This window comes from Mangifera indica, chromosome 12 (assembly GCF_011075055.1).
Source record: "Mangifera indica cultivar Alphonso chromosome 12, CATAS_Mindica_2.1, whole genome shotgun sequence".
NCBI lineage: Eukaryota > Viridiplantae > Streptophyta > Magnoliopsida > Sapindales > Anacardiaceae > Mangifera > Mangifera indica.
In genome coordinates this window covers 474406-497186 of record NC_058148.1, presented here as the reverse complement: position 1 = coordinate 497186, position 22781 = coordinate 474406, and the positions used below count along the sequence as shown (strand labels likewise).

The following is a 22781-nucleotide window of genomic DNA, read 5'->3' as shown; positions in this document are numbered from 1 at the left end:
CCCGTCCTCATAAGTAGGACACCCATCCCAAATGGTATGCTAGTTCCTATGCTCATCCTTAAGAGATTGAAGCTCTTGAGAATTTTTACAAAATAAACAAGGATGTCTGTCTTAAATTAAAAGACTCTTATCCCATACTAGAAGACAACCATGGGATGCTTGTTCCTTCTCCAACGCATTCACAAGCAAAATTAGGACGGTCAACAAAGTCAACACATTGGGACACTCATCTCTTTGCTTGTCCTCTCATGTTTGATGCTTTTTGAAATTTTAAGGCGCAAGGCATGAGACCCATCTCGAAAAAAAAGGACGCCCATCCTTTAAAAAAAAGGGACGCTTGTCCCTTAAGTGATGCGTTTCAAGAATTCGACTATTGAATGTCTATTTCAAAGCCGCCAAAGTTGAGATGTGTAAGAGGACACCCATCCTTCAAAAGAGGATGTCCGTCCATTTGCACTTTCAAGGTTAAAACGTCATTTTCACTAGTCAATGACTAGTAAAATCATTCCAACAGATCTTTTAAGTTTCAAGGTTATATAAACAAATTTGATTGAAGTAAAAAAGGTTAGAGAACATATAAAAAACATTTAAGAATCATTGTCTCAATATCTAAGCTCTTAATCTCACTCTAGAAACCAAAAACTCATATTTTTAAGAGAAACACTTATACAAATTAGTAAAATCGACCTATTATAGGTACATTTTATTTGTAAATCTTCTTTCTAATTATGCTTGGACAAAATCCTGTATCACTATTGTAAAAGGTTATAATCCTGATTTAACTAGTATAATCCAAAAGTGATTTGAATGAAAATTTCAAACTGATGCATTCTCTAAAAATTCTAAGCATTTGAAATGTTTGATGAAAAGCTCCAAACCATTCTAAAAATTTTGAGTATTCTCTAAACTCTACTCTTTTACTTTATGTTTTGGTTGATTATTTGATTGTTGTTTGTTTGGAAATTTGAATAAAGATTTCATTTAGTTAATTTTGTGATTAACTTTTTAATAATCCTATTCATTCTCTCTCTAAAATTAATTTGTTATTAGGAGTTTTTCAAAACAAAATTTTTTTAAGAAGTCAACAATTTCTATCTTAAACTTGAGCTTTCTGAACTCAAACTCAAGTCTCCTTAAAACCAAATCTAGATGAGTTTAAGCTTAATAATATTCAGCTGTAATCATAGCACTAATGGTTAGCAAGTTATCATTTGATAAGTGTTTTTGTTTAAAATTATATTAAATAATTAAATCACCCAATTACTACACTATTTTATGAATATATATAATATTACTCCATTATCAATTTATAATATAATACACCCACACCACAACCCTCAAATTATGTGAATATAATTTTTTTAATAGTTAATTAAGTATTTAGATAATCTATTATTATATAATTTTAAATTAAAAATAAAATAATAATCAATCATATAATCATACATCACTTTAATGTCTAATTAAATAGTGCACATAAATTAAATAGAAAATACATCAGCATTTGCGTTTGGTAATGGTTGTAAAGTCTGACTTGCATTATCATATAAATTCTATTGCTCAAACTGGGGAAGTGAGGAAGGAAATCAGTTTACTCTTGGAAATCCTCTGCAAAATAGTAGTACTCTTCCGTAGGGGGTCAAATTCAAATTAAGTTAGTGTTCTCAGTTGAGCTTGAAATAGGCGCTCTTTAGTCGAACTCCAACCAAGGGGTTCTATATTACCAATCTTGAGTTTGAGGTGTTTAACACACTACGCTTTGTGAGATTTGAAAAACTCATTCAAAACAGTCGTCAAAACAAAGTCATTTCAATTATTACACATTAATAAAATATTATTTTAATTATCTACAGTAATAGTGTTCTAAGATTAAGATTGCCTCAATTTTGAATAACGCCAAATTTAAACTCAGAATGAGGGGTGCACGTTTAGTACGAACTCACTTCGATTCGAATTCCGCTTGGGACACACTATCAAGAGGAATGGCGCTATAGCGGGCACATCCAAAAGGGAATCACCTTCCCGGCGTTCAGTTTCGCACCTTCCTTGCTACCAGAATATCTATGGAATTACTCGATCCATGAAGCCTCTCTTCCCCAGTCTCGGAATCTTTCCTTCCAGGTAAAGCTCGCCAAATTTCAGTGAGTGCTCTATCCCTTGCTATGGAGGGTTTTTGCTAAATAAAATTATTTCGTGCAAGTTCAATGATATTTATATATTTTCATTATATGAATGGAAAAAATAATAATAACAAGGGTTTAGATTTGGTGTGATTACAAGTTCAAAATATTCGATTAGGGTTTATGTGAGAAGAATTTAACATCTCAAAATTATTATACTTAGATTAGGGTTAGAGTTTTGTTGTGATTACAAGTGCCCATCTCCATCTCCCTCCAAATCAATTCTTCACTCATTCATTCTTCCTCCATTCCCACCTCAAAATTTGATTCCATCTTTCTCTTTTACAAAAAAAAAGCAACTTTTAAATTCATCTTGGATATTGGACCAAATTAATCTTGTTTTGCTGAATTTTGTTTGTGGTACTTATCCTCAAAAACTGATAAAGTCGACTTCCCATTGTCACAATACAGAAAGACATCGACGATCACCTATCTACCCAACTGCACCAACGTCAAAGCTGCCGCCAAAACTCACTTTACACTGTAGGGATTTTTGATGTTATCTTCTGTAGGCGTTTCTTTTATATTTTGAGTTTTATTCTGGGTAAGTATACATTCATTTGATAATTTCTATGTCATTCATTTTTAAATTAAATTTAAATTTCTTTTATTTTGTTATGATGAGTAGATAGAAGATGGACGATGAGCAGGAGATGGAGAGGTTCAGAATGCAGAACGACTTTGAGGGAGGCCAGTGGATAAATGGTGAATTTTATTTCAAGAAGTGCAAGGAAAAACGAACGCAAACCAAAGATGATATTTTTGTATGGTTTTTTGCCTCTGATTCAGATTCCGACGATGATGGTCACTCCAAGAAGCAGAGAAAAGATCATGACTTTGGAAGAAAAGCCGATATGACAAAGCCTGTCAATTTCGTTTCTACAGGTAAGTAATGTTTAATTAATTTGACTTGAATTTTGTGGGTCTTTTATATATTATTGTATTACGATCCTAAGTGCAGGGTATAAGATATAGATCCCACATGTCTTTTGGAGTTTATATAGCTTTGGTCTCTCTAATCTAAAACTATTAGTTTTTAGGGTGTGGTTCTCCCAAAATTTGTGACTCCCACATTGGAAAATATGACCTTCTATTGTAGGGTTTATATGGTTTTGGGTTCTCCAAAGCTTAGTAGTTATCTTTTGGGGTGTGGATCGCATCATATTGGAACTAATGTATGGCTATTCGTTAATTGTTGTTACAGGTACTGTAATACCCAATCAGGAGATTGATAAGAATCTCAAAGAGGAAAATGATGATATTTTAGAGGAGGATGATGACAACCGCCCTGGTTTAGGGATTGGTTTTAGATCTGGAAATTCTGGTGCTGGTTTAGGTTTAGGGTTTGGGGGAAAAAGTTATAAGAAAAAAGATGAGGTAAAAGCTAGTGATTTGGACAGTGATGACGATGGTTTCTTGCCAACAACATTTGGGAGGAAGATAAAGGAGGGAGCATTGAGGAGGGTGAGAGAGCGGGAGAGGGAAAAATTGGAGAAAAAGAGTCAAAGGCAGAAAAGGGGGAGAAATTGGAACTGAGGATGTGGGGGCTTTCGAGAAGCATACGAAGGGAATTGGGATGAAATTAATGGAGAAGATGGGGTATAAAGGTGGTGGGCTCGGAAAGAATGAGCAAGGGATTGTGGCACCGCTTGAAGCAAAAATGAGACCAAAGAATATGGGCATGGGTTTCAACGATTTTAAAGAAGCACCAGCTGCAAAGTTGTCTGACTTGGAAAAGTTGGAGGAAAAGAAGAGTAGAGGGCAGCAAGAACCTGTTGGAAGAGCAAAGGAGAAGCTTTGGTCAAAGCCGACAAAGGGGAGGAAGAAGGAAGAGTATATTACCATGGAGGAATTGTTAGCAAAGAAACAAGATGAAGGGTTTGAGGTGGCTCAGAAGGTGATTGATATGCGAGGGCCACAAGTTAGGGTTTTGACAAACTTGGAGAATTTGGATGCAGAGGAGAAAGCAAGGGGGAAGGATGTTGTTGCAAACCTGAATGTTTGGCTAACTGACCTCCTAGCTGAGGGTTCCAGCAGCGCTCAGCAGCTCCTTCAGCAGGTTCCAGACACAGCTCCTTTTTACAGATTCACAATCCCAGTTCCTTTCCAACAACAATCCAAACAACATCACCAAATCACTCACAACAGTAAGGGAGATGGGAGACAATCACAATCATAAACTCACTCTCATTGTTCTTTCCATCAATTATATTTGAGCCTTGTTTGTAATGAGATTAAACAGAGCAGTAATCATATTTCATTTCACATGCATAATGTGAAAAATAGCTACAGCAATGTTCCAAGAATGTAACAATAAGTTCCTCTGGAAAATCAAGAATCCACAAAAGATGATAACAAAAGCAACAGAAACAGAAAATGAAAGTGAACAGTAGTCCAGCTGGGTTTCGAGATCCAGCCCTCTCCAAACTATTTCTCGACTAAAAAAAAAAAACAATATTCTGAATACTATTCTCCTCCCTATCTATTCCATGCAGTTCCCGTTATATGTGCAGCCTTTTAACCGTAGATGGATCCCACCACTAAGGATTCTTCTCTGAATTCTAAGAAGGAGGCTTCAACTAATTTCAGCAGCTTTGGTGCACTGTCCGATCTGCCCTCACCCATTTGGTCTTCACATTTGCTCTCAGCTGGGCTATCATCCTCACCCCCTGGGCTGCCTGCGATGGTAGACTTTTGTAATTAGATTCCCAACAGATGTTCCAATGCCTGAGCTACAGTATAATCTAAAGTTGATTGTGGATTTGGCTGAGCTTGATATTCAGAAGATTGATGATGATTTGAGGAATGAAAAAGAGACTGCATTGAGCTTGCAAAAGGAGGAGAAGTGGCAGAAGATGGTGGATGAACAGAAGCAGCAGATGGACAATATGGAGAAAATTGTGAACGTTTTGGATCAAACTGAGAGAGAAAATTCACTAGGAACTTTAACATTGGACTCACTGGAAAACTATTTTAGTGACTTGCACTGGAGATTTCCTCATGCTTATAAACTCTGTAACTTGTCATGTGCTCCCTGCTCTCTACGCTTTGCCTCTGTTTATAAGGATGTTTCAAGGTTGGGACCCTCTTCAGAATCCATCACATAAATTGGCAATTGTGTCAACATGGAAGAATTTGTTGCAAACAGAGGATAGTCATGGTTTATGGGATATATCAACACCTTATTCTCAACTGGTTTCGGAAGTTATCTTACCTGTGGTGAGAATATCTGGCATCAATACCTGGGATGCAAGAGATCCTGAGCCAATGCTTAGATTTTTGGAGTCATGGGAGAATCTGCTGCCTTGTTCCATTCTTCAGACCATGTTGGATACAATAATTCTTCCAAAATTGTCAACCGCTGTGGACGCGTGGGACCCACGTCGAGAAACTGTTTCAATCCATGTTTGGGTGCATCCAAGGCTCCCAATGTTGGGACATAAATTGGAGGGTCTGTATCATATCATACATATAAAGTTGAGTAATGTTCTTGATGCTTGGCATCCAATTGATGTATCTGCTTACACCATATTGTCACCATGGAAGACTGTGTTTGATTCAACAAGTTGGGAGCGGCCCATGCGAAGATATATTATTCCAAAATTGCAAGCTGCACTTCAAGAGTTCCAAATTAGCCCAGAAAACTAAAAGCTTGATCAGTTTTATTGGGTTGTGTCTTGGGCTTCTGCCATTCCAATTCATCTGATGGTTGATTTGATGGAGAGATTTTTCTTTGCTTAGTGGCTGCAGGTTTTGTATCACTGGTTGAACACTTCTCCGAACTTTGAAGAGATTCATAAATGGTATATGGGATGGAAGGGACTTCTTCCACAGGAACTTCTAGCCAATGAAATTATCCGGACTCAACTAAATCTCGGTCTTGACATGATGTCTCAAGCTGCTGATGGTATGAAAGTGGTCCAACCTGGCTTGAGGGAGAACCTTAGTTATCTTAGGGTGTTGGAGCAGAGGCAGTTTGAGGCTCAGCAGAAGATAGCTGCTCAAGCTCAGCAATCAGCAGCAGCTGCTGCTTCCCATTTGGATGGTACCGATGCACAACACGAGATAACACTGAAAGAAGTCGTTGAGTTACTATTTAATCCTAAACATGGAAGGACACATAACAGTCAGCAAATATACGGCTTCGGCAACATAAGCATATATGTGGACTCCCTAAATCAAATGGTGTATGCCCAAAAGGAGGAGGGATGGACTGCAGTGACACTTGACACTTTGCTGAGAATGCACAATAATTCACTTGTGAGGAGATATTAAATTTTTTTAGGCCAAACGACTATTTCCCACCCAAGGTATGCTGTAATGACAAGTTTTCACCTTTTAACTATGGAAACACTAAACATCCACCCATGACTGGTTAAATTTAACAAAACTCTAACGGTGGTAAGGGTAAAATCGTCATTTTCTCTATAATATTAAAAATAAACTAAAATAGAATCTACTTTTGCTCCCCTAAACTTTAAAAACTAAAATTTTCCCCTAGTCTAAGTTTTAAAAAATCACAGTTTCACCTTAGGGTTTCGTTTTGAAATCTCCGGCGACATTTCCGGCTCCATTGCCGACGGCCTCTCCCTCCCGAAGCATCATTTCCTTCTAGCAATCTTTTTCTTCCTATTTGGACGCCCGATCGACGTCGGAGAAACCGTGAAAGATGAAGAACTTCGTCGGGGAAGACGATTCGTCTTCCCAGTCATCGTTGTCTGGGAAGACGATTTCTCTTCCCAGATGACGTATCTCTACGCCAGATGGGTTTGGGTGGAGTTGAGGGGGCTGTCGGTGAAAGAGAAACCGTCGGGAGGGGAAGACGGCTAGCAATGGCGCCGGAGAAAGTGAAAGGGTTTGGAAATAAACCCTAGGAGGAGAAATGCGATCTTTTCAAACTTAGCTTAGGGAAAAATTGTTAGTTTTTAAACTTTTAGGGGGGAAATGAGATTAAATTTACCACCGTTAGGGTTTTGTTAAATTTAACCGGCCATAGGTGGGTATTTGGTGTTTCCATAGTTAAAAGGTGGAAGCTTATCATTACAACATACCTTGGGTGGGAAATAGTCGTTTGGCCATTTTTTTAGTGTGCTTTGAAGATTTGTGTTAGGACTAAGTAACTGATGGCTGAAAGAACAAAGCGTTTCAGTTTTTGTAGGCTGTAGGCATAAACAATTTCAAAGAATTGAGAGGTTATCTTTTCTTAATTTCATCTTGCCTTTGGTGACCAGACTTTTTGTGGCTGTAAGAAATGATTTTTGACACAATTTTCCTTGGTATTGACTCAGTTTAGTACAATACTTATGTTGGTCTTGTAAATAATCCATGATTGTGCCTCATTTCTCTTTCCAGGAAGTTTCACCATATCGGAACCTATAATTGACATTGGCTTCTATTGGCCTTTCGATAAGAGCAAAAATATTAGATAAGGACGACAAAATCCTCAGTCAATGAACATCATCAACAACCTTCCATTTCAGCGGTCTACTTTTGATTCAAAGCTGCTTGTTTAAAGCTAACCACAAGATATTTGATAAACAGAAGTGCCCTACTGATATATGACAAATTCAGGCCAACCAAATCCTCCTCACTTGTTTTTATGTCAGAAGCACTTCCGACTGATGAAAATAACTTTGAGACAGCGGACAGTCTTAAACCTCACTTATTTATTAAGCATAAATAGGAGTGGATTCAAGCCATACTAATTCTTAAGCATTAATAGGAGGATTCAAATCATTCTGAGTCTAGACAAGGATCAATTCAAATTCAGTTTGAATTTGAAATGACCGGCTCAAATTCGATTCAAGCCAATTCGAATTTAAACAGATTTGTTGAAAAAATCTCTATAGATAAAATGTAGACTTGATAACTTAACCAGAGTCAGCATCCCCAAATCGTTGTACAGATCCAGGACATTAAGTTCAATACTAGAACAAATTGCAATTTTTAGGGATCTAAATCAAATCAAATGAACAACACTTGGTCCTAGAAATTGACCCCAAAAATTGCCTTAATGATTCAGCCTCTCATTTAGTAATGTCATAACCTTCAGCTTGCTTGAAACAATAAATAATACAAAAACCTTATCTCAGAATTAAAACTAGAGCAAAATTACCAGATGGGAATGGCAATATCAATTCCCATTTTATTGAAAGAGCTACAAGCATTAAAATCTATAGCATGTGTGATTCTGTGAAGGTTCAAATTATAGAAATGTTACAATCAAGCCGCAATTGTGGACCTCATCTTGACAAAGACATGAAGAAATAAGTTGACGTACATGTAAAATGTATGATACATGTTTTAGTGATAGGCAACTCCTTCGCCGTTCACAACCTCACCAATACGGTATGCTTTATAGGCTCCGTTTGCTCCATCGAGTATTTTGTGGGAAGCCTCTTGGCTCACAACTAGAACCAGCCCAATTCCCATGTTAAAAGTCCGCCTCATCTCACTGTTTTCAATTTTTCCAGCCTAACCATGAATAATAAACTGAGAAGTTGTGTAACCAAAGAGAAATACAACAAATATGCAGTCATTCAGCCGAATAAGTACTAATTTGTGTACTTACAATGACGTGTTATCATATTATTTGGAGAAACATCCAATCAAATGATAAAATGTCATTATTAATACAAAAATTAGTACTCATCATTAATGCACATAATTTTACTATTAATCTATTTATAGCTTCTAGTAAGCAGGGAGTTGCTTTCACCTGTTGAATCCATTTAAATACTGGTGGGATTTCCCAAGAGTTGTCATAGATGACAGCACCAAGGCCTTTCGGAAAGACTCTAGGTATATTGTCAGTAAAACCACCACCAGTGATGTGCGCTATGCCTTTCACCCCTCCCTTGCTGATTATGTCCAACACCTTTTCGACCAAAAGAAAACGGTTTTAGCATTAATCAACATGCTAATATGCAGTGAGATTATGTGAAACAGAGGTTGATGGCAGACCTGCTTAACATATATAACAGTTGGGGCCATCAAAGCTTCACCTAATGTAATTGCATCACCAGGAAGTTGGTCCTCCAGTGAAAGGCCACTTCGAGCCAAAACCCTGTAAAAATACAATTATACATCCCAAGGAGTTTGGTATTTATCAGTTCTAAAGGAGCTTGGAAGAAAGCAAAGAAAGCTATTGTCAGTGAAGCCTTAATACCAGAGCATTCTCTTATAATAATACTACCTTCTGACAAGAGAGAAACCATTGGAATGGACTCCACTAGATGGCAGGCCAATGAGTACGTCCCCAGCCACAATGTTTTTCCCATCAATAACAGAATCCTTTTTAACAATGCCAACTGCAAAACCACTGAGATCGTACTCTCCCTCTGCATAAAAATCTGGCATCTCTGCGGTCTGAAAGGCATTAAACACATTCAAACATTCATCCATACTATAATTCAATTAGTAAACATTATTCCCTGGCACATTACATACCTCTCCTCCTAAAAGAGCACAGTCAGATTGTTGGCAACCATCAACTATGCCTTTTATAACCTGAACATGAAGGCCATACAATTAATAAGAACCACTTTGTAATAGTGGGAAATTTTTTATGGTCTTCACTCCAAACATATTAAGCACCACCACACATACCTTTTCAGCAAGGTCAACATCTAGGTGGCTTGTAGCAAAGTAATCCAAGAAAAATAATGGCTTTGCCCCAGATGTAACAATGTCATTAACGCTCATTGCAACCTGAATAGGAAGCATGTCAGAGAAATAATTATGAAATTGAAAATCTACAAAACAAGTTTGGTTGAAAACTTTTACCAGATCAATCCCAATAGTGTCATGTATTCCAGTTTCAAATGCCAGCTTAAGTTTGGTTCCCACACCATCTGTGCCAGCAACAAGGAAAGAATCACCTGCTTACAACAAGTTGATCAGTAAACCATAGAACCCAAACAGCAAGATGCTGATGGCAAAATCAATTCAAACTTCTGTGAAAAGCATCAGCCACTTGAAGAAACTTGAAAACATTTGTCCTGTTTTCTTCTTGTACTATGGCATGCACCTAAAAGGAATCTCTCACGGCCAAAGCAACTAGAATCATTCACCTAACTGATTCTGTACTAAAAACACTAACGCAGGAAGGTACACCAGAGGTGATGCACAGCTGAAAATGACTCGAATGTTCGTTTATTAAAGGGAATCCTTGGTAGGGAACTTGAAATTGGAAGTATTCTTAGATAAAGAAAGGAGCAATCAAAGTACAAGCTCCTACTAAATAACTTAAACTAGACCAAATAAGCCCACAAGAACACCTTTAGTCTATCTAACTTTTAAAGATAAACAGCAAATTGAGAGCAAACATTTTACAACAATCACTAGAATAACACCTTTTGATTTTGAAAAAAATTTGGCAACCCAAACACCTCATTGACATATAAACTCAAATCAGAGTTGAATACTAACAAAAACAGCATCATTATAAGTCTTTGGCATCATAACTTTCTAAAATGAATACTTATGTAAATTCCCAGCATGAAATTTCTTCCACATGACAAACATCACATTGAATTAAACTTATATTTCCCAAATATGTCAAAGACCGTTCCTCTCCAACAATAAAACTGCATAGGTGTTTATTAACAAATAGAAACAGAGACTGATACCCTCAATAATAGTCAATAAACTATTTCACTCTATTTCTCGCAATTGCATATTAATTTTAACTCAATGTATAGGTGTACCAATGAGACTCAAATTATAAGATAAAGCTATCAATTTTGCTTTTAAATACAAAGTAATTAATTCCAAAGTAAGTATATCAAATAAATCCTACCCAGCGGGAAAAGACCACCAAAGCCTCCAATCCCAGGAGCCATCTTTGCAATTCTCTTAACAAGTTCAGACCCAGCATCAATATCTACACCAGCATCCTTATATGTTAACCTGCCAAAGGAACTACTTTTTGAAACTGCAAACATATGGCCACTGTTTTCAACTCTTCTGGGCTGCACTTTGTTGGAAGACACAGATAACAGGGGAAACCTACTGGAAAAGCCATTAATTTCGCCTTTCTGTAACAGGGTTTTAGTGGGGTTTGGTTTGTTGTGAGAGTTTCTACTATATGCTGCAAAGCAGCATGAAAGCTCAGCACCTGCTGCAATACTATTGGCCATGGAAGCCTGAAATGTACAGACAAGCTGGATAGAAACAAAAAGCTGCAAAATTGATTTCAAAAATCACTTCAATAAAACACTACAAGATTACCACAAAGGCACTTACTCAACAAATATAACTTGAAGATTTAACAGAATATCAAGTTGAAAGTTCCAATCTTTTAGCAAGCAGAACACAGAATTTTAATCGTAACACCTTGTGTGAAGTGCTTACAGCACCAAAAAGGTTTCAAAGCACTGGTTACGCACAAAAGCTGCAAAATTGATTTAAAAAATCACTTACATAACACACCAAAAATTTAAACATGACTCCACTTTCAACTTAAATGTGTTACCAACACACAGTACAAAAGCTTAGACTTTGAGCCAAAACAGTTCAAAACAGCACAAAAGCTGTAAAATTGATTTAAAAAAATCAGGCGTGTGCACGGTCTAGTTTGGGGTAGTTTAAGAAATTTTTCAAAGCAAGCTGAAAAAAAAAATGGTTTGGCAAAATCACAAGCCAAACCAAACCATTTTGAGCTTCAAACCAAACCAAACTGAATTGAAAATTTGTGGTTTAGTTCAATCTGGATTATGGTTCGGGCAATGTAAATTCCTGAACACTTGTTGATAATTAAAACAGTTGCAAACTGATATAAATGAAGCCCCCGTATCAATAATTAAATCAGTTGCAATATAAATGAAGCCTACAACTTCAGTCATTCAAACAAGAACAAAAACTGCCAAATAGATATATAATACAGGACTATAACACTAAGAATCTGGGGCAAATGTAAAGCTAGAAAACTGCGAAATACAAAAGCTGACTGTGGATTTATTTACAAAGTTTTCACAAGGCAATGGATTTGCTAGGCAAAAAAAAAAACATCATGATCTCCATCTGTTTAAAATAAATAAGAGTCAGGAAATCACTTCAGATCAGTTCCTAGCCATATTTACAAAGAGATTTTATTATCCTCAATCATTTGAGACCAACATCCAACTTAAATCCTTTATTGGCTTCAATTTAGACAAAACTCTAAGCTAATCACCAAACGAATACTTGCTTAAAGACTTGTGGGCTGGTTAAAAAATTTAATTTTCCCTTTTTAAATATAGATAAAATTAGATAATTCCTATCTCATTTCAGTTTACCAATTTACGATAACTTTATCCAAATTAATTAGTTATAGTTTTTATACATACATCTTTTCATCAAAAAAGAAACCATAAATGGAACTTGTTATCAAAAGAAACAATCCATAAGAAGAGCCTGCAAATTCTAAGAGTAGCAAATTGATCCAAAAACCAGTGAATGTAATTGTTTTTAACATTACACCAATGAGTTATAACTGCAGCATTGCAACATAAAATGTATAACTTATGGTAAAATCAATTAACAAACAGTATTATAGAAGAAAGAAAACCCTAATTCCTGAGCTAACAAAAGCAATCAACTCAACACCCTCTGTGCGGGCACACGCACGCGCGTGTGTGTATATATATATATACACGCACTTTGTTGAAAAAAAATCATTTTTATATCTATTGCGTGTCATCAAACTGACCATTAAGTACTTCAGTTAGATGGGTGGGGCAGAGATTTATCATTCCCATCCCCATCCCTGCCCTCTCAGGGAATTCCCTCCCCATTTGGGAAGCAACAGCATGGGATCCAGTTTGAAGGGCTGTATTGCAATCCCTACTCAAAACTACTTTTAACTTAGTTACCAAACACACTGCACAAAAAGCTTAAACTTTAAGCCAAAACAGTTCAAAACCGCAGGAAAGCTACAAATTGATTTCAAAAATCACTTTTGAAACACACATAAAAAAAAAAAAAGTGTTTTGATACCAACAGCGTGCCATCGAACACACCACTAAAAGAAAACAACCTGATATTCAGCATAACATGTAAAAAAAAAAAAAATTGCATATCCTAAAACAAGTGCTAAAAATTTCATTTTTCTATCGAAGGTTTCTTACAGTTGAGTGAAATATGTAAAATAAAATATTAAAACAAAATTATAATGAAAAAAAACTAAGCGCTAAAGTAAGGAGGATCGGTGCTTACTGGAACGAGAGCCGGTGTGGAAGGTGGCAGCGGCGTGGAGATGCTGAAGAGTGAGTGTTGCGTCTTTTTCAGGGAAATAAAGAAGTAAACGATGCCAAAATGTTAAAAAGGGATAATAAAAGGTAAGTAAGTTGGTAGTATTATTAAAGTCAGCGTCACCTTTGACTCCCCAAACTTTAGATGATAAAATTATCCCAAACTTTTTAATAAAATCATTTACCCCCTCACTATAAACCTTAGATAAGAATTTCTCGACATTTTCTTTATTGTTTTATTTTTTGTTTTGAAAATAAATTAATTAGTTTGATATTTGGAGCCTTAGTCATTTTCAATCCCGTACAAACAACCTAAGCTTCCCATCAATTAAACAAACATCTTCCTGTTACATCTCACCTTTGGTTTTAAGTAGATTTTATGGGTGAAATCTTTTCGCATCAACAATACCATATTATCATAGACTTTGTTGGGTATAAAATTCTTGGTTACTAGAATTTCTTAGCAAATTAATTGAAGAAAAATCCAGAGACTTATTAGATGGCGAAATTAATCTGCATTATAATCCATAATCAATTGCCAAAATTAACAGATCATACATACATACATACATACATAAGTACATACACATCACATTCAAATTTTTTCATGGCCGATTTCTCGAATGTGAAAGCAAGGAAAGAAGCAACGAAACAAATCGAAACCAAAGCCAGCAACAGAAGCAAAGAATCCAGAAGGCCTCTCTCTTCCTTCACTCTCCGCCGCAACCGGCAACCCATACGTCGGATTCGGAGCCATATATTGCTGATATGAATCAGAACTCTCACAGTTCTTCAATTCTGGACAAATGGCACTGCTTTCCTCATTGTCTTCTTCAGAATATTCCATCTGGGTTTGGCTCGGTTCGTAGTGATAAGACTCATAACACTCTGTCTCGTCGGCGTCCAGCCATGGCGGCAGCGGAGGAGCAGAGGGCTCGGGAGCCGAGGAGGTGCAAGGGCAATAATAATGGTGATAATGGGGACACGTGGAGGGAGTAAAAGGCTGATAGTAATAAGGTTGAGATTGATGTTGATGTTGATTATAATCGGAAGAGTGCTTCTTCTTTCTCTTCTTTCTTGACCAGAACTTGAGCTTCTTAATGGCTTTCATGTAGGATTTGGGCGATAAAGGACGAGAATGACAGAGATCTGAATATGAAATTGATTTTGGAGCGTTAATTTAGCGTTTCTGCTTGCTTTTTAAATTTTGTGACCGTTGGATAGCCAGTAGTAAAGAAAGTCAAATTATGTAGTCGTTGTAAAAGTGTGTGGTGGATCCACTCGGGTTCAAATAATGGAAACTTGAAATTATAGTATGAACGTATGATTATGATCCAACTCAATGTCTACATACAAAGTTTAAACTCAGTTAAAAAATAATTTTGTGATGAATATTAATTAAACTGACTTAAAATATAATATTCAAATTAATTTAAATTTAATTTATTCGATCCCAATCAATTTTAATTCATTCATATATCCAATATATGTGTATAAATATCAATTGTCTTGTAAAGATACATACATATTATAGACTTACACAATTCATAAGCTCGCGAGTTTACCGACTAGCAACAACAAAATCAAGTTTGACCTGAAAATTAAATTCAAATCACTTGAATTTAGCTCAACAATAATCAGGTTAAACCACGAGCAACTCAACTCATTTGAAACCTTAGTACTATTGCATTAAGGCAGTGAACTAAAATAGGATTAAACTAAGATAGATAAATATACACTCAACCAATTTTGATAATGCTAAAATGGGATATTACAACATTAAACTAATCAAGTTTTCATCAATTTTTTCAGTGTTGGAACACATCTTAATCAACTCAAAGGGCTAATCTATGTTTTAACTAATTCAACCTCAAGCCAAAAAATTGGTCCCTAAAAAGCAAATATTCAAGAAGCCATCAATTCATGGTCAAACTCAAATCGAACAAGTTGTTGATATAATTTCTTGTCATCAGTAGATATATGTAATTTAAAGTTTTATACAAAATAGACTATAATGATAACAATTAGAATCTAAAATAATTTGGATAGATTTAGTACAAATGTATGAGAGAATGAATTAAGATAAATACAATAAATAAATGAGATAAAAGAGTTTTCACGTTATCAAATCCAATGATCAAAATACATACATCCACAAAGGGTTATGTTTGCTCTACCCCTTCTATCCTCCCCCTTTCTCCTATGTTCCTTCATCCATTTATATAAATTTTTTTTAAGGGAAAAAACATTTAAACTGCCTTCCTTTAAAGTCTTGACCACTAAATTCAATTAAAATGGAAGAAAGTTATGAAGATATTCAGATGTAAAAACCAAATAGATCCCCACCTTTGAATCCACAAAAGAGGCTTCCTCTTTCTAGAGTAGTTGATTTGATTCTAGCCTTCTCTTTTCGGAGTGGTAGATTTGATTCCCATTTTTTTTTTTTGGTTGTAGAATTGATATTACTTAGTTGTTTATCATAATGTCAGAATTTCAAATTCATTATGAGCTTAAAACCGGAGAATTTCCAACGGTCACTACATATGATTAATACTTTGAGAGTTAACTCCAGAGTGACCGACTTAACCGCAGAACACAAGTATATTCTTATGACTTGATAATGAAACCTCAATTATATCACACTAATTATACCATTATCAGTACAAAACACGACGCTTTCTGAATAAGCACCACCGGTAAACTATGCTTGAAACAAGAACATGGGCAATTATGGAGAAAAAGAACTATATATACAAGCAACTGACAGCAAAGCTATAAATATATATATATATATATATATATATATATATATATATATATATATATATATACATGAAGTAAAAGTTCAGTACATCATGTATAAAAAGGAAAAAAGATTTTATTATCATTGGAGAAAAAGGAAACAGGAAACAAGAACATCTAATCTCCATCTCCCTACCTAATCACCAGACTGACTAAACAAACTTATAAGCTCATTCATACTTCGAATGAGCTAACTACACTATAAGATTCCCTCGGCAAAAGCTAAACAAGAAACTTTTTGACACCCAAATTGCAATCATCTATGGCAACTCTCACTCTGTTCGAATGACACTGAACAACCTATAGAGAAAATTTTTTTGAGTCAGCTTATTTTTATCCCTCCATCAGCACCCAGGTCAAATGATAGATGATTGCTCCTCGGTGTTCATAACTGTGTCGAGATCAGGTTTGGCTGGTTTGACCTCTTCATTGGCCGAAATACTAATCTTGGGCGACAGCTTTTTCGCTTCTTCCGCTGTGTAGATGAAAATTTTCCTCACCATGTCACAGAACTCACTGAAAAAAAACCAGAACTTTATAAAAACTCGAATACATAAAGAGAAGGGATTTGAAACATATAATACATTAAACAATAACAAATTATGAACATGGGACTTACTGCCAGGGATCATCTCCAACCATCATCCTGTCATCTTCATTGTCAGTATAGACCACCTGCCATTTCTTGGAGGATCCGCAGAGCTCTCCCTTGATGTCAAACATCTCCTCCAATTTCTTGAGAAGGTCGTCATAATTGTTGAAGCGTGACAAATCAACAGCCCTCCCGACAGCAATACCTTGCATATGAACCTGAAAAAATATGCATACTATATCAACATTGCAACATGCTGCCAGCAAATCAAATCAAAAAATGCCAAGAAAAAGTTCACAAATCTACCCAGACCCTTCAGCTTCACTAAAATTACGTGATTATTTCTCTAATCTCATCAGTAAGAGTCCAAATTTCAAAGATTAAAGCTATTCTATAGTCAATACGCATTTCACAACCAAATTCAAAGACCCAAATGAGTGAATTACCTTTGTGCAAGTACGAATCTGCCTGCTCTGCGACTCCTGAGGAGATCTAAGGCATGTCTTCTCAGCATCACAACATACAGAAGGAACATCAGACTTATTAATATTTGATGGGTCAGAATGCTGGTCAGAGTCCGCATCTGCAGAAGGAAGTGGTTGATCATCACCCACCATTCCAGACATGGTAAAAGCAGGTGTAGCATCTTCAATATTGGAGTTTTCATATAGCTGAATGCCAAAAAGCCTGCAGGTATTCCCAGTACTCTGTCTCTTCTCATTGGTTTCTTTGCTGGCTACTGGTGTAAAAGATTCAGGTGTGTTTTCCACTCGGTTCGGCCAATACATTGAGTTGCTAGAAACAACTGCCAGTGGACTACTTGCACCAAAACCAAGAGTGCTGCCCTTCGATGCAGAAGAGAATTTTGGTGATGGGTAGAGGACTCGACCATGTTGTGAATCACCAAATGAAAAAGGAGATTCAACAGAGGATTTCCACATACCTGACAGAAGAAAATAAAAAGTTAGTAAATCATGAAAAAAGAATTCGAACTAGGAAACAGAGTACAAATCACCATATTACCATGGACCGAAAGATCTGGGCCGGAGGATGGTATTGGTAACACAGGTGGTCGTGGCCGCTTGTTCCTCTGTGGTGGTTGGGAGTTTGAAGTATTAGAAGCAGCAACAAGAGGCTCCAGTTCCCATGGTGATACCCTTTCTGGACGCATGATTGCTGAAGGTTCATCCCATTGAACCTAACACAAATTTGAACAAAAGCAAGACCAGATGACATAAACGTTCGCAAGTCAAAATTGAAACCACAAACAAGGCAAAAAATTTGGCCTGTTACAAAGGAAAAATATGAGCCGTTGAACATCACTCATTTAGAACCACCGGTTATCTTAATTAGCACACAACAAGGAGGTATGAATTAAAACAGTGGCATCCAAAATCCGCATCTTAGTATCTTAGATTGAAATTCGAACTAATTAGGAGTGTAAAAGGAGACAGTTGCTAACCTTTAAGGATCTCCAATCTGAGTCTGGCCATACTGGACTTCTGTTATCTCCCATACCAACTATTGTACCAGTGAACCTGTAAAGAAATAACAAGCCTTGTGAACAAAATGTTCCTGGCTTCCCATTTCAAGAAATATCAATTGAGTTATCTTTACCTTCTTTCAGGAACTTCCTCACCCTCAAATGTCATCTTGAACCTCATCCCAACAGCAAGCTGGTGATTTTGAGCTTCAAGGTATTTGTTGACACTAACAATGAACTCAGATCGGCTAGTTCTGGTGCACAGAAAGCAAGTTCACATAACATTAATATCAGAAATACATTGATGATGAAAAAAGAATTAAAAAAATTGCCGTTAAACCATAATTTACCAAAAACAAGTTATAGAAGCAATTACATCAATAGTTGAAATACATATTTGAATTTGGTAACACAAAAAGTATCAAAACATTATATTTCTCATTTTATCATTACTGCTCTAGGCTTTGTCCATTTAGAAAATTGGTATGTTTTATTTTTTGTATCTCAAAATGGACACACACAGAACAAATTTGAGAAGAAACACCTTTCATATTAAAAGATAAATTTGTTCTAGCTCCATCCAATAAGACAATTCTTAAAAGTAAGACAAAAATATGGTGTCCGTGAGTGAGAGTGAGTTTGTGCATGACTAAATATTAAAATATGCACTAACCCACGAAAAATCAGTATGTCATATCATTCAGTGCCTTAAAGCTAAATTGGAAATAAATAGGGGGAAGTGACTAACCTAGGCTTGTAGAAGATAGAAAAGAGTGTCCCAGTTGAAACGGCGTGAGAAGCAGTTGCAAGTACACCTAGATGCATACTGTGACTAGATATAACTGAAGATGGCAAATTTGTTTGTTGTCTCATATGCTTCCGAACTCCGACACGCAGCTCCCCATTTTTACCCCTAAAAAGAGTTAAAACATCAACAAACAATGCAACAAATCTTGGCAATGAAGCAACAAAAAATCATAAGCAGCTTCATCACGTAGATAGAACTTGCCTCAGAAAAATGAATGCATCACCAGCGACTAACTTTTTAGAACTAACAAACACACTCCATCCAGTGGTGAGCAAGTGACGCCTTGGTTGGCCTGCAATACAACAGCCACAAAATCCTCAAAATGATATAAATTACTCAAGTTCTGAGCAAATTTGCTTGAATATTATAGCAGCAGAAATTAAGCCATAAAAGCTCTTTAATCCAACAACCTCTGGCACTACTAGGAAAATTGATACAAACAAGGGAGTACAAAAGACAAGGGAAACCTAACAAAATTTGGAAAAGAAAGACAAACAGTTGCAGCTCACATAATTCAAATTACAAACTTTCAGATTTGACTAAGTCTACAAGGATCAAATTAACCATGGCAAGCGATGTGAACCTCTGAAAATGTGTCGAAAATGCCATTTATTTCCATGCAGATCAGTAGCAACCAATTCCTGCCATGGTGGCTCCTGGGACATATCCTGAAACGATAATGGGTGATATTAGCACAAAAAAATTAACAATTCAATATATCATGCTGAAGTAACTATTGATGAAAGAAAAAGACTACAAGTTGAGACTAACTAGTGGGGGTAGACAATCATCTGCATGCCTCCTAAGGACAGAGAATCCACCATGGGTGCTAGTATCAGATGCAGTAAGAGTCTTGCAAAATGAATGGACAGTACACTTCTCAGGTTCTGGGAGAGGTGAATCTGGCCTGCTAACCTCACTTTGCTGATATCGAAAGGGGAGTAAAAGAAACAACAAATATATAAATAAAAACTGTGATGTGTTCCAAGCAATGTGTTAAGCAAACAAATGCTTTCTGAAAATCATCTCATTCAACACAGCAGTGAGATAAAGAGAGCTCACAACAGGTTCTGGCAACAAAGTTATTTGTGCATAAACTTCATCTGTTTCAGGTTCGGCCTACAGTGAATGGTAAAAATAACAAGTGAACAAAAGAATTAGAAAAAGAGACTACTTTCTTAAGTAATAACACCAAATCAACAGAAACTTCACAAAGATACAATAGAGTAATCATAGCTCACCCGACACTGAACATTGACCACTTTACAAAGAATTTTAGATGGCAGATTAAATGAAGGTATTTGCTGTTCCAGCCCCTGATGCATTGATGCTTCCAGCTAAAATTTACAAAAAAAAAAGGCATAATTATTAGTTATAACATATTACTGATCTAGTTCTGATATTAAAGCGGTATGCTCTATGTTTCTTAGTTTTTGGGTTCCACAGTTCTAAGAAAACCATAGATCTACAGTATCACGTATGCCCAAATTCTCTCAACAATGAACAGACACAAGTTGCATGCAAAGTTCAAAATACCTGCTCCATGTGACCTTGTGGAAAGTAGTAAACTCGCTCCCCTTCACGAGGAAGGGTGACAAGAGGTCCAGCACAGGCATGCCATAGTTCCTTGTACAAAGTTTCATTGTTGGACCCTACAAGTGAATGGCATGGAAACAGCATAAGAAGATAATGAACTGAAACATGAAGGCAGAGAGCAACTCACATTAATCCAAACAAATATACACTTTACAAGCACATGCAACAAAAGATGCTATAATGAAAGTTCATTCATTTTAGATGAGGTTTTATGTTGTTAATTTTTTCTCTTTTAGAAAACACAGGTCCCCAACAACAGTACAGTGTGATCTAAAATATGTTATCCTTGCCTCTAAGAAAAGGTTATGACAAAAGTTTGCCCTAAAAAGCAAAAGAAGAATTCCCAAAAATTACCAAACACCACACATAAATAAAATCCATCATCACTAAACCATAAATAAAATCCATTAACAAGTATACCTGAACCGGGTGCTCCCGAGGAGGGATTCAAAGGCGCTGCTATTGCAAATGACATAACAGAACCACCAAACACCACAAGATATCACTCAGATGAACCTACAAACAAAAGCATTAAAATAAAGCAATTGTTTTGTCTCAACCAAATCTGTTGCACATAAAGAAACACATCATTAAGTTATTAAGAATCAATTCTCTCAACAACTGAAAAAAACCCCTCAGCTGAATTTGCTCCAAGATGTGCATTTAATACCATCACTTATTATTTTCACAGATGGCTTCAGCACTAGCTTATCAAAAGCCCTAATGACTCTCTTTATTGGGTCAGCCTAACTCTGCTTTATGCTTTAATGAGGACACAAAGTTGCCTTTAAAACCTTTAACGCCATTTGTCAGGAAAAAAACTATGTTCCTTCAATCTTTCATCATGTTATGGGCAAAAAATCAGCAGAATTTCAATCAAAAAAGTTAGAATTTCACAACTTCCAATGCAACTCAAAAAGAAAGTAGAAATAAAGGTGAGACACGTAAATCCCATACCGGAATCAACGATTTTAGTACCACGGTAAAATTAGATTACTAATATTGACTTGCAAGAACTACCCACAAGATCATTTCACAAGTGATTGATAAATTTATTATCATTTTTTACAATTTTAACTAGCCAGTACCCTTACTGGGGGCACCGGCACAGTAGCAGTCCTCGTACAAAACTCAATAAACCGGGATCGTGATTATCAAAATAAAAATTAAATAATTCACCATACATAAACAAACAAATTAATACCATACATTAAAAAAAAAAAATTCAAACAAAAATTACAAGATTACACAACATGAACAAACAATTAAAAGGAACAAAAAAATCGATTGGGATCTCACAAAAACAATAACTTCTTTCAACTGAAAGAAAAATCCACAGCTACGTCAACAAAAACTAAACATTTACACTGAAAATAAAAAAACAAAAAAAAATTCAACACAGCCCACAAACTACAACTCAAAACCCATCATTTTCTCGCGTTTTCTCAGCATCCAAACGGAACGCATCACCGTAAAAAAAAAAATGAAAGCAAAAAAGCAAGCGCAAGAGCGTACCTTGAAACAGAATTAGGGCACTGAATCAAATGGATCGATAAATATAAATAAAAATATAAAATTATTTAGAATCCTAAAAAATATATATACACACAAGTATATGCTATTGCATGTACATCTCGTCAATGTTTGGTCGAAGCCGACACGACCAGCTCTGCCTCTTTTTCTGTTCTTTTCTCACACACACTATCTTTCTCTCTCCTTCTAAGCTTTTTCCTTTTTCTTCATATATTTTATATTGAATTTGTGTATTTACCCAGTATGCAGAGGTATATTTATACTGTATGTAGAACTGTATTATGGAAATATTAATGATTAATTCTTGTTAGAGATTATCCATTTATTGAAGACATTAAATCCCAACATAATTTTTTTTCTAAACTTAAACAAAATTTCCAATTTTAACTATAATTTAACCATTATTTTTCTTAAATGTTTGAATTTGCTAATACATGTTTCACTACCGAATGAAAGTGTGCCACGTTATCGTGCATGTATGACATGCACTCCCTTAGTTGTTGGTTGTGTGTTCGGAGAATTTGGTAATACGGATATCACTATCGAATGAATGTGT

At 36.0% G+C, this 22781-nt stretch overlaps 3 protein-coding genes and 1 pseudogene across 4 annotated transcripts; 1 reads left to right on the top strand and 3 right to left on the bottom strand.

Moving 5' to 3' along the window:
- Nucleotides 1-1865: 1865 nt before the first annotated feature.
- LOC123193557 lies at nt 1866-6492 on the top strand (annotated as a pseudogene).
- Nucleotides 6493-8281: 1789 nt separating this feature from the next.
- On the bottom strand, nt 8282-13524 carry LOC123193695 (phosphoribosylformylglycinamidine cyclo-ligase, chloroplastic/mitochondrial-like). 2 transcript variants are annotated; one of them, XM_044606770.1, is made up of 9 exons: nt 13377-13524; nt 10981-11362; nt 9966-10060; nt 9789-9890; nt 9630-9689; nt 9376-9548; nt 9144-9246; nt 8899-9057; nt 8282-8654 (listed from the first exon to the last, which is right to left on the bottom strand). In XM_044606770.1, the coding sequence occupies exons 2-9, from the start codon at nt 11318-11320 to the stop codon at nt 8484-8486; spliced, it is 1203 nt and encodes a 400-aa protein (XP_044462705.1). In that variant the 5' UTR covers nt 11321-11362; nt 13377-13524; the 3' UTR covers nt 8282-8483. The 2 variants fall into 2 exon arrangements, with proteins under 2 accessions (XP_044462705.1, XP_044462706.1); XM_044606771.1 differs by having other exon boundaries at nt 10981-11326; nt 13377-13503.
- Nucleotides 13525-13909: 385 nt separating this feature from the next.
- Nucleotides 13910-14621, bottom strand: LOC123193696 (leucine-rich repeat extensin-like protein 1). The gene has a single exon (XM_044606773.1). The coding sequence runs from the start codon at nt 14520-14522 to the stop codon at nt 14007-14009; it is 516 nt and encodes a 171-aa protein (XP_044462708.1). The 5' UTR covers nt 14523-14621; the 3' UTR covers nt 13910-14006.
- A 1650-nt stretch (nt 14622-16271) lies between these two features.
- On the bottom strand, nt 16272-22436 carry LOC123193211 (auxin response factor 1-like). Its single transcript, XM_044606043.1, has 15 exons — nt 22208-22436; nt 21113-21208; nt 20633-20748; nt 20338-20433; nt 20159-20215; nt 19868-20020; nt 19680-19764; nt 19298-19388; nt 19037-19201; nt 18423-18542; nt 18268-18343; nt 17829-18003; nt 17252-17748; nt 16833-17023; nt 16272-16729 (listed from the first exon to the last, which is right to left on the bottom strand). The coding sequence occupies exons 2-15, from the start codon at nt 21165-21167 to the stop codon at nt 16570-16572; spliced, it is 2037 nt and encodes a 678-aa protein (XP_044461978.1). The 5' UTR covers nt 21168-21208; nt 22208-22436; the 3' UTR covers nt 16272-16569.
- Nucleotides 22437-22781: the final 345 nt, after the last annotated feature.

Bases quoted from the DNA above. Each gene is read 5' to 3' on its own strand.
- LOC123193211 (XM_044606043.1), bottom strand. From the start codon at position 21,167: ATGTCATTTGCAATAGCAGCGCCTTTGAATCCCTCCTCGGGAGCACCC. The intron at 20,749-21,112 runs GTATACTTGTTA...ATTCACTTGTAG, and splicing joins CTCGGGAGCACCCGGTTCAG to GGTCCAACAATGAAACTTTG. The intron at 17,024-17,251 runs GTAATTCACTCA...ATATTTTTTCAG, and splicing joins AGATTCGTACTTGCACAAAG to GTTCATATGCAAGGTATTGC.
- LOC123193696 (XM_044606773.1), bottom strand. From the start codon at position 14,522: ATGAAAGCCATTAAGAAGCTCAAGTTCTGGTCAAGAAAGAAGAGAAAG.
- LOC123193695 (XM_044606770.1), bottom strand. From the start codon at position 11,320: ATGGCCAATAGTATTGCAGCAGGTGCTGAGCTTTCATGCTGCTTTGCA. The intron at 10,061-10,980 runs GTAGGATTTATT...TGTTGTAAGCAG, and splicing joins TGGTGGTCTTTTCCCGCTGG to GTGATTCTTTCCTTGTTGCT. The intron at 9,247-9,375 runs GTAGTATTATTA...GTATTTTTACAG, and splicing joins GGTTTCTCTCTTGTCAGAAG to GGTTTTGGCTCGAAGTGGCC.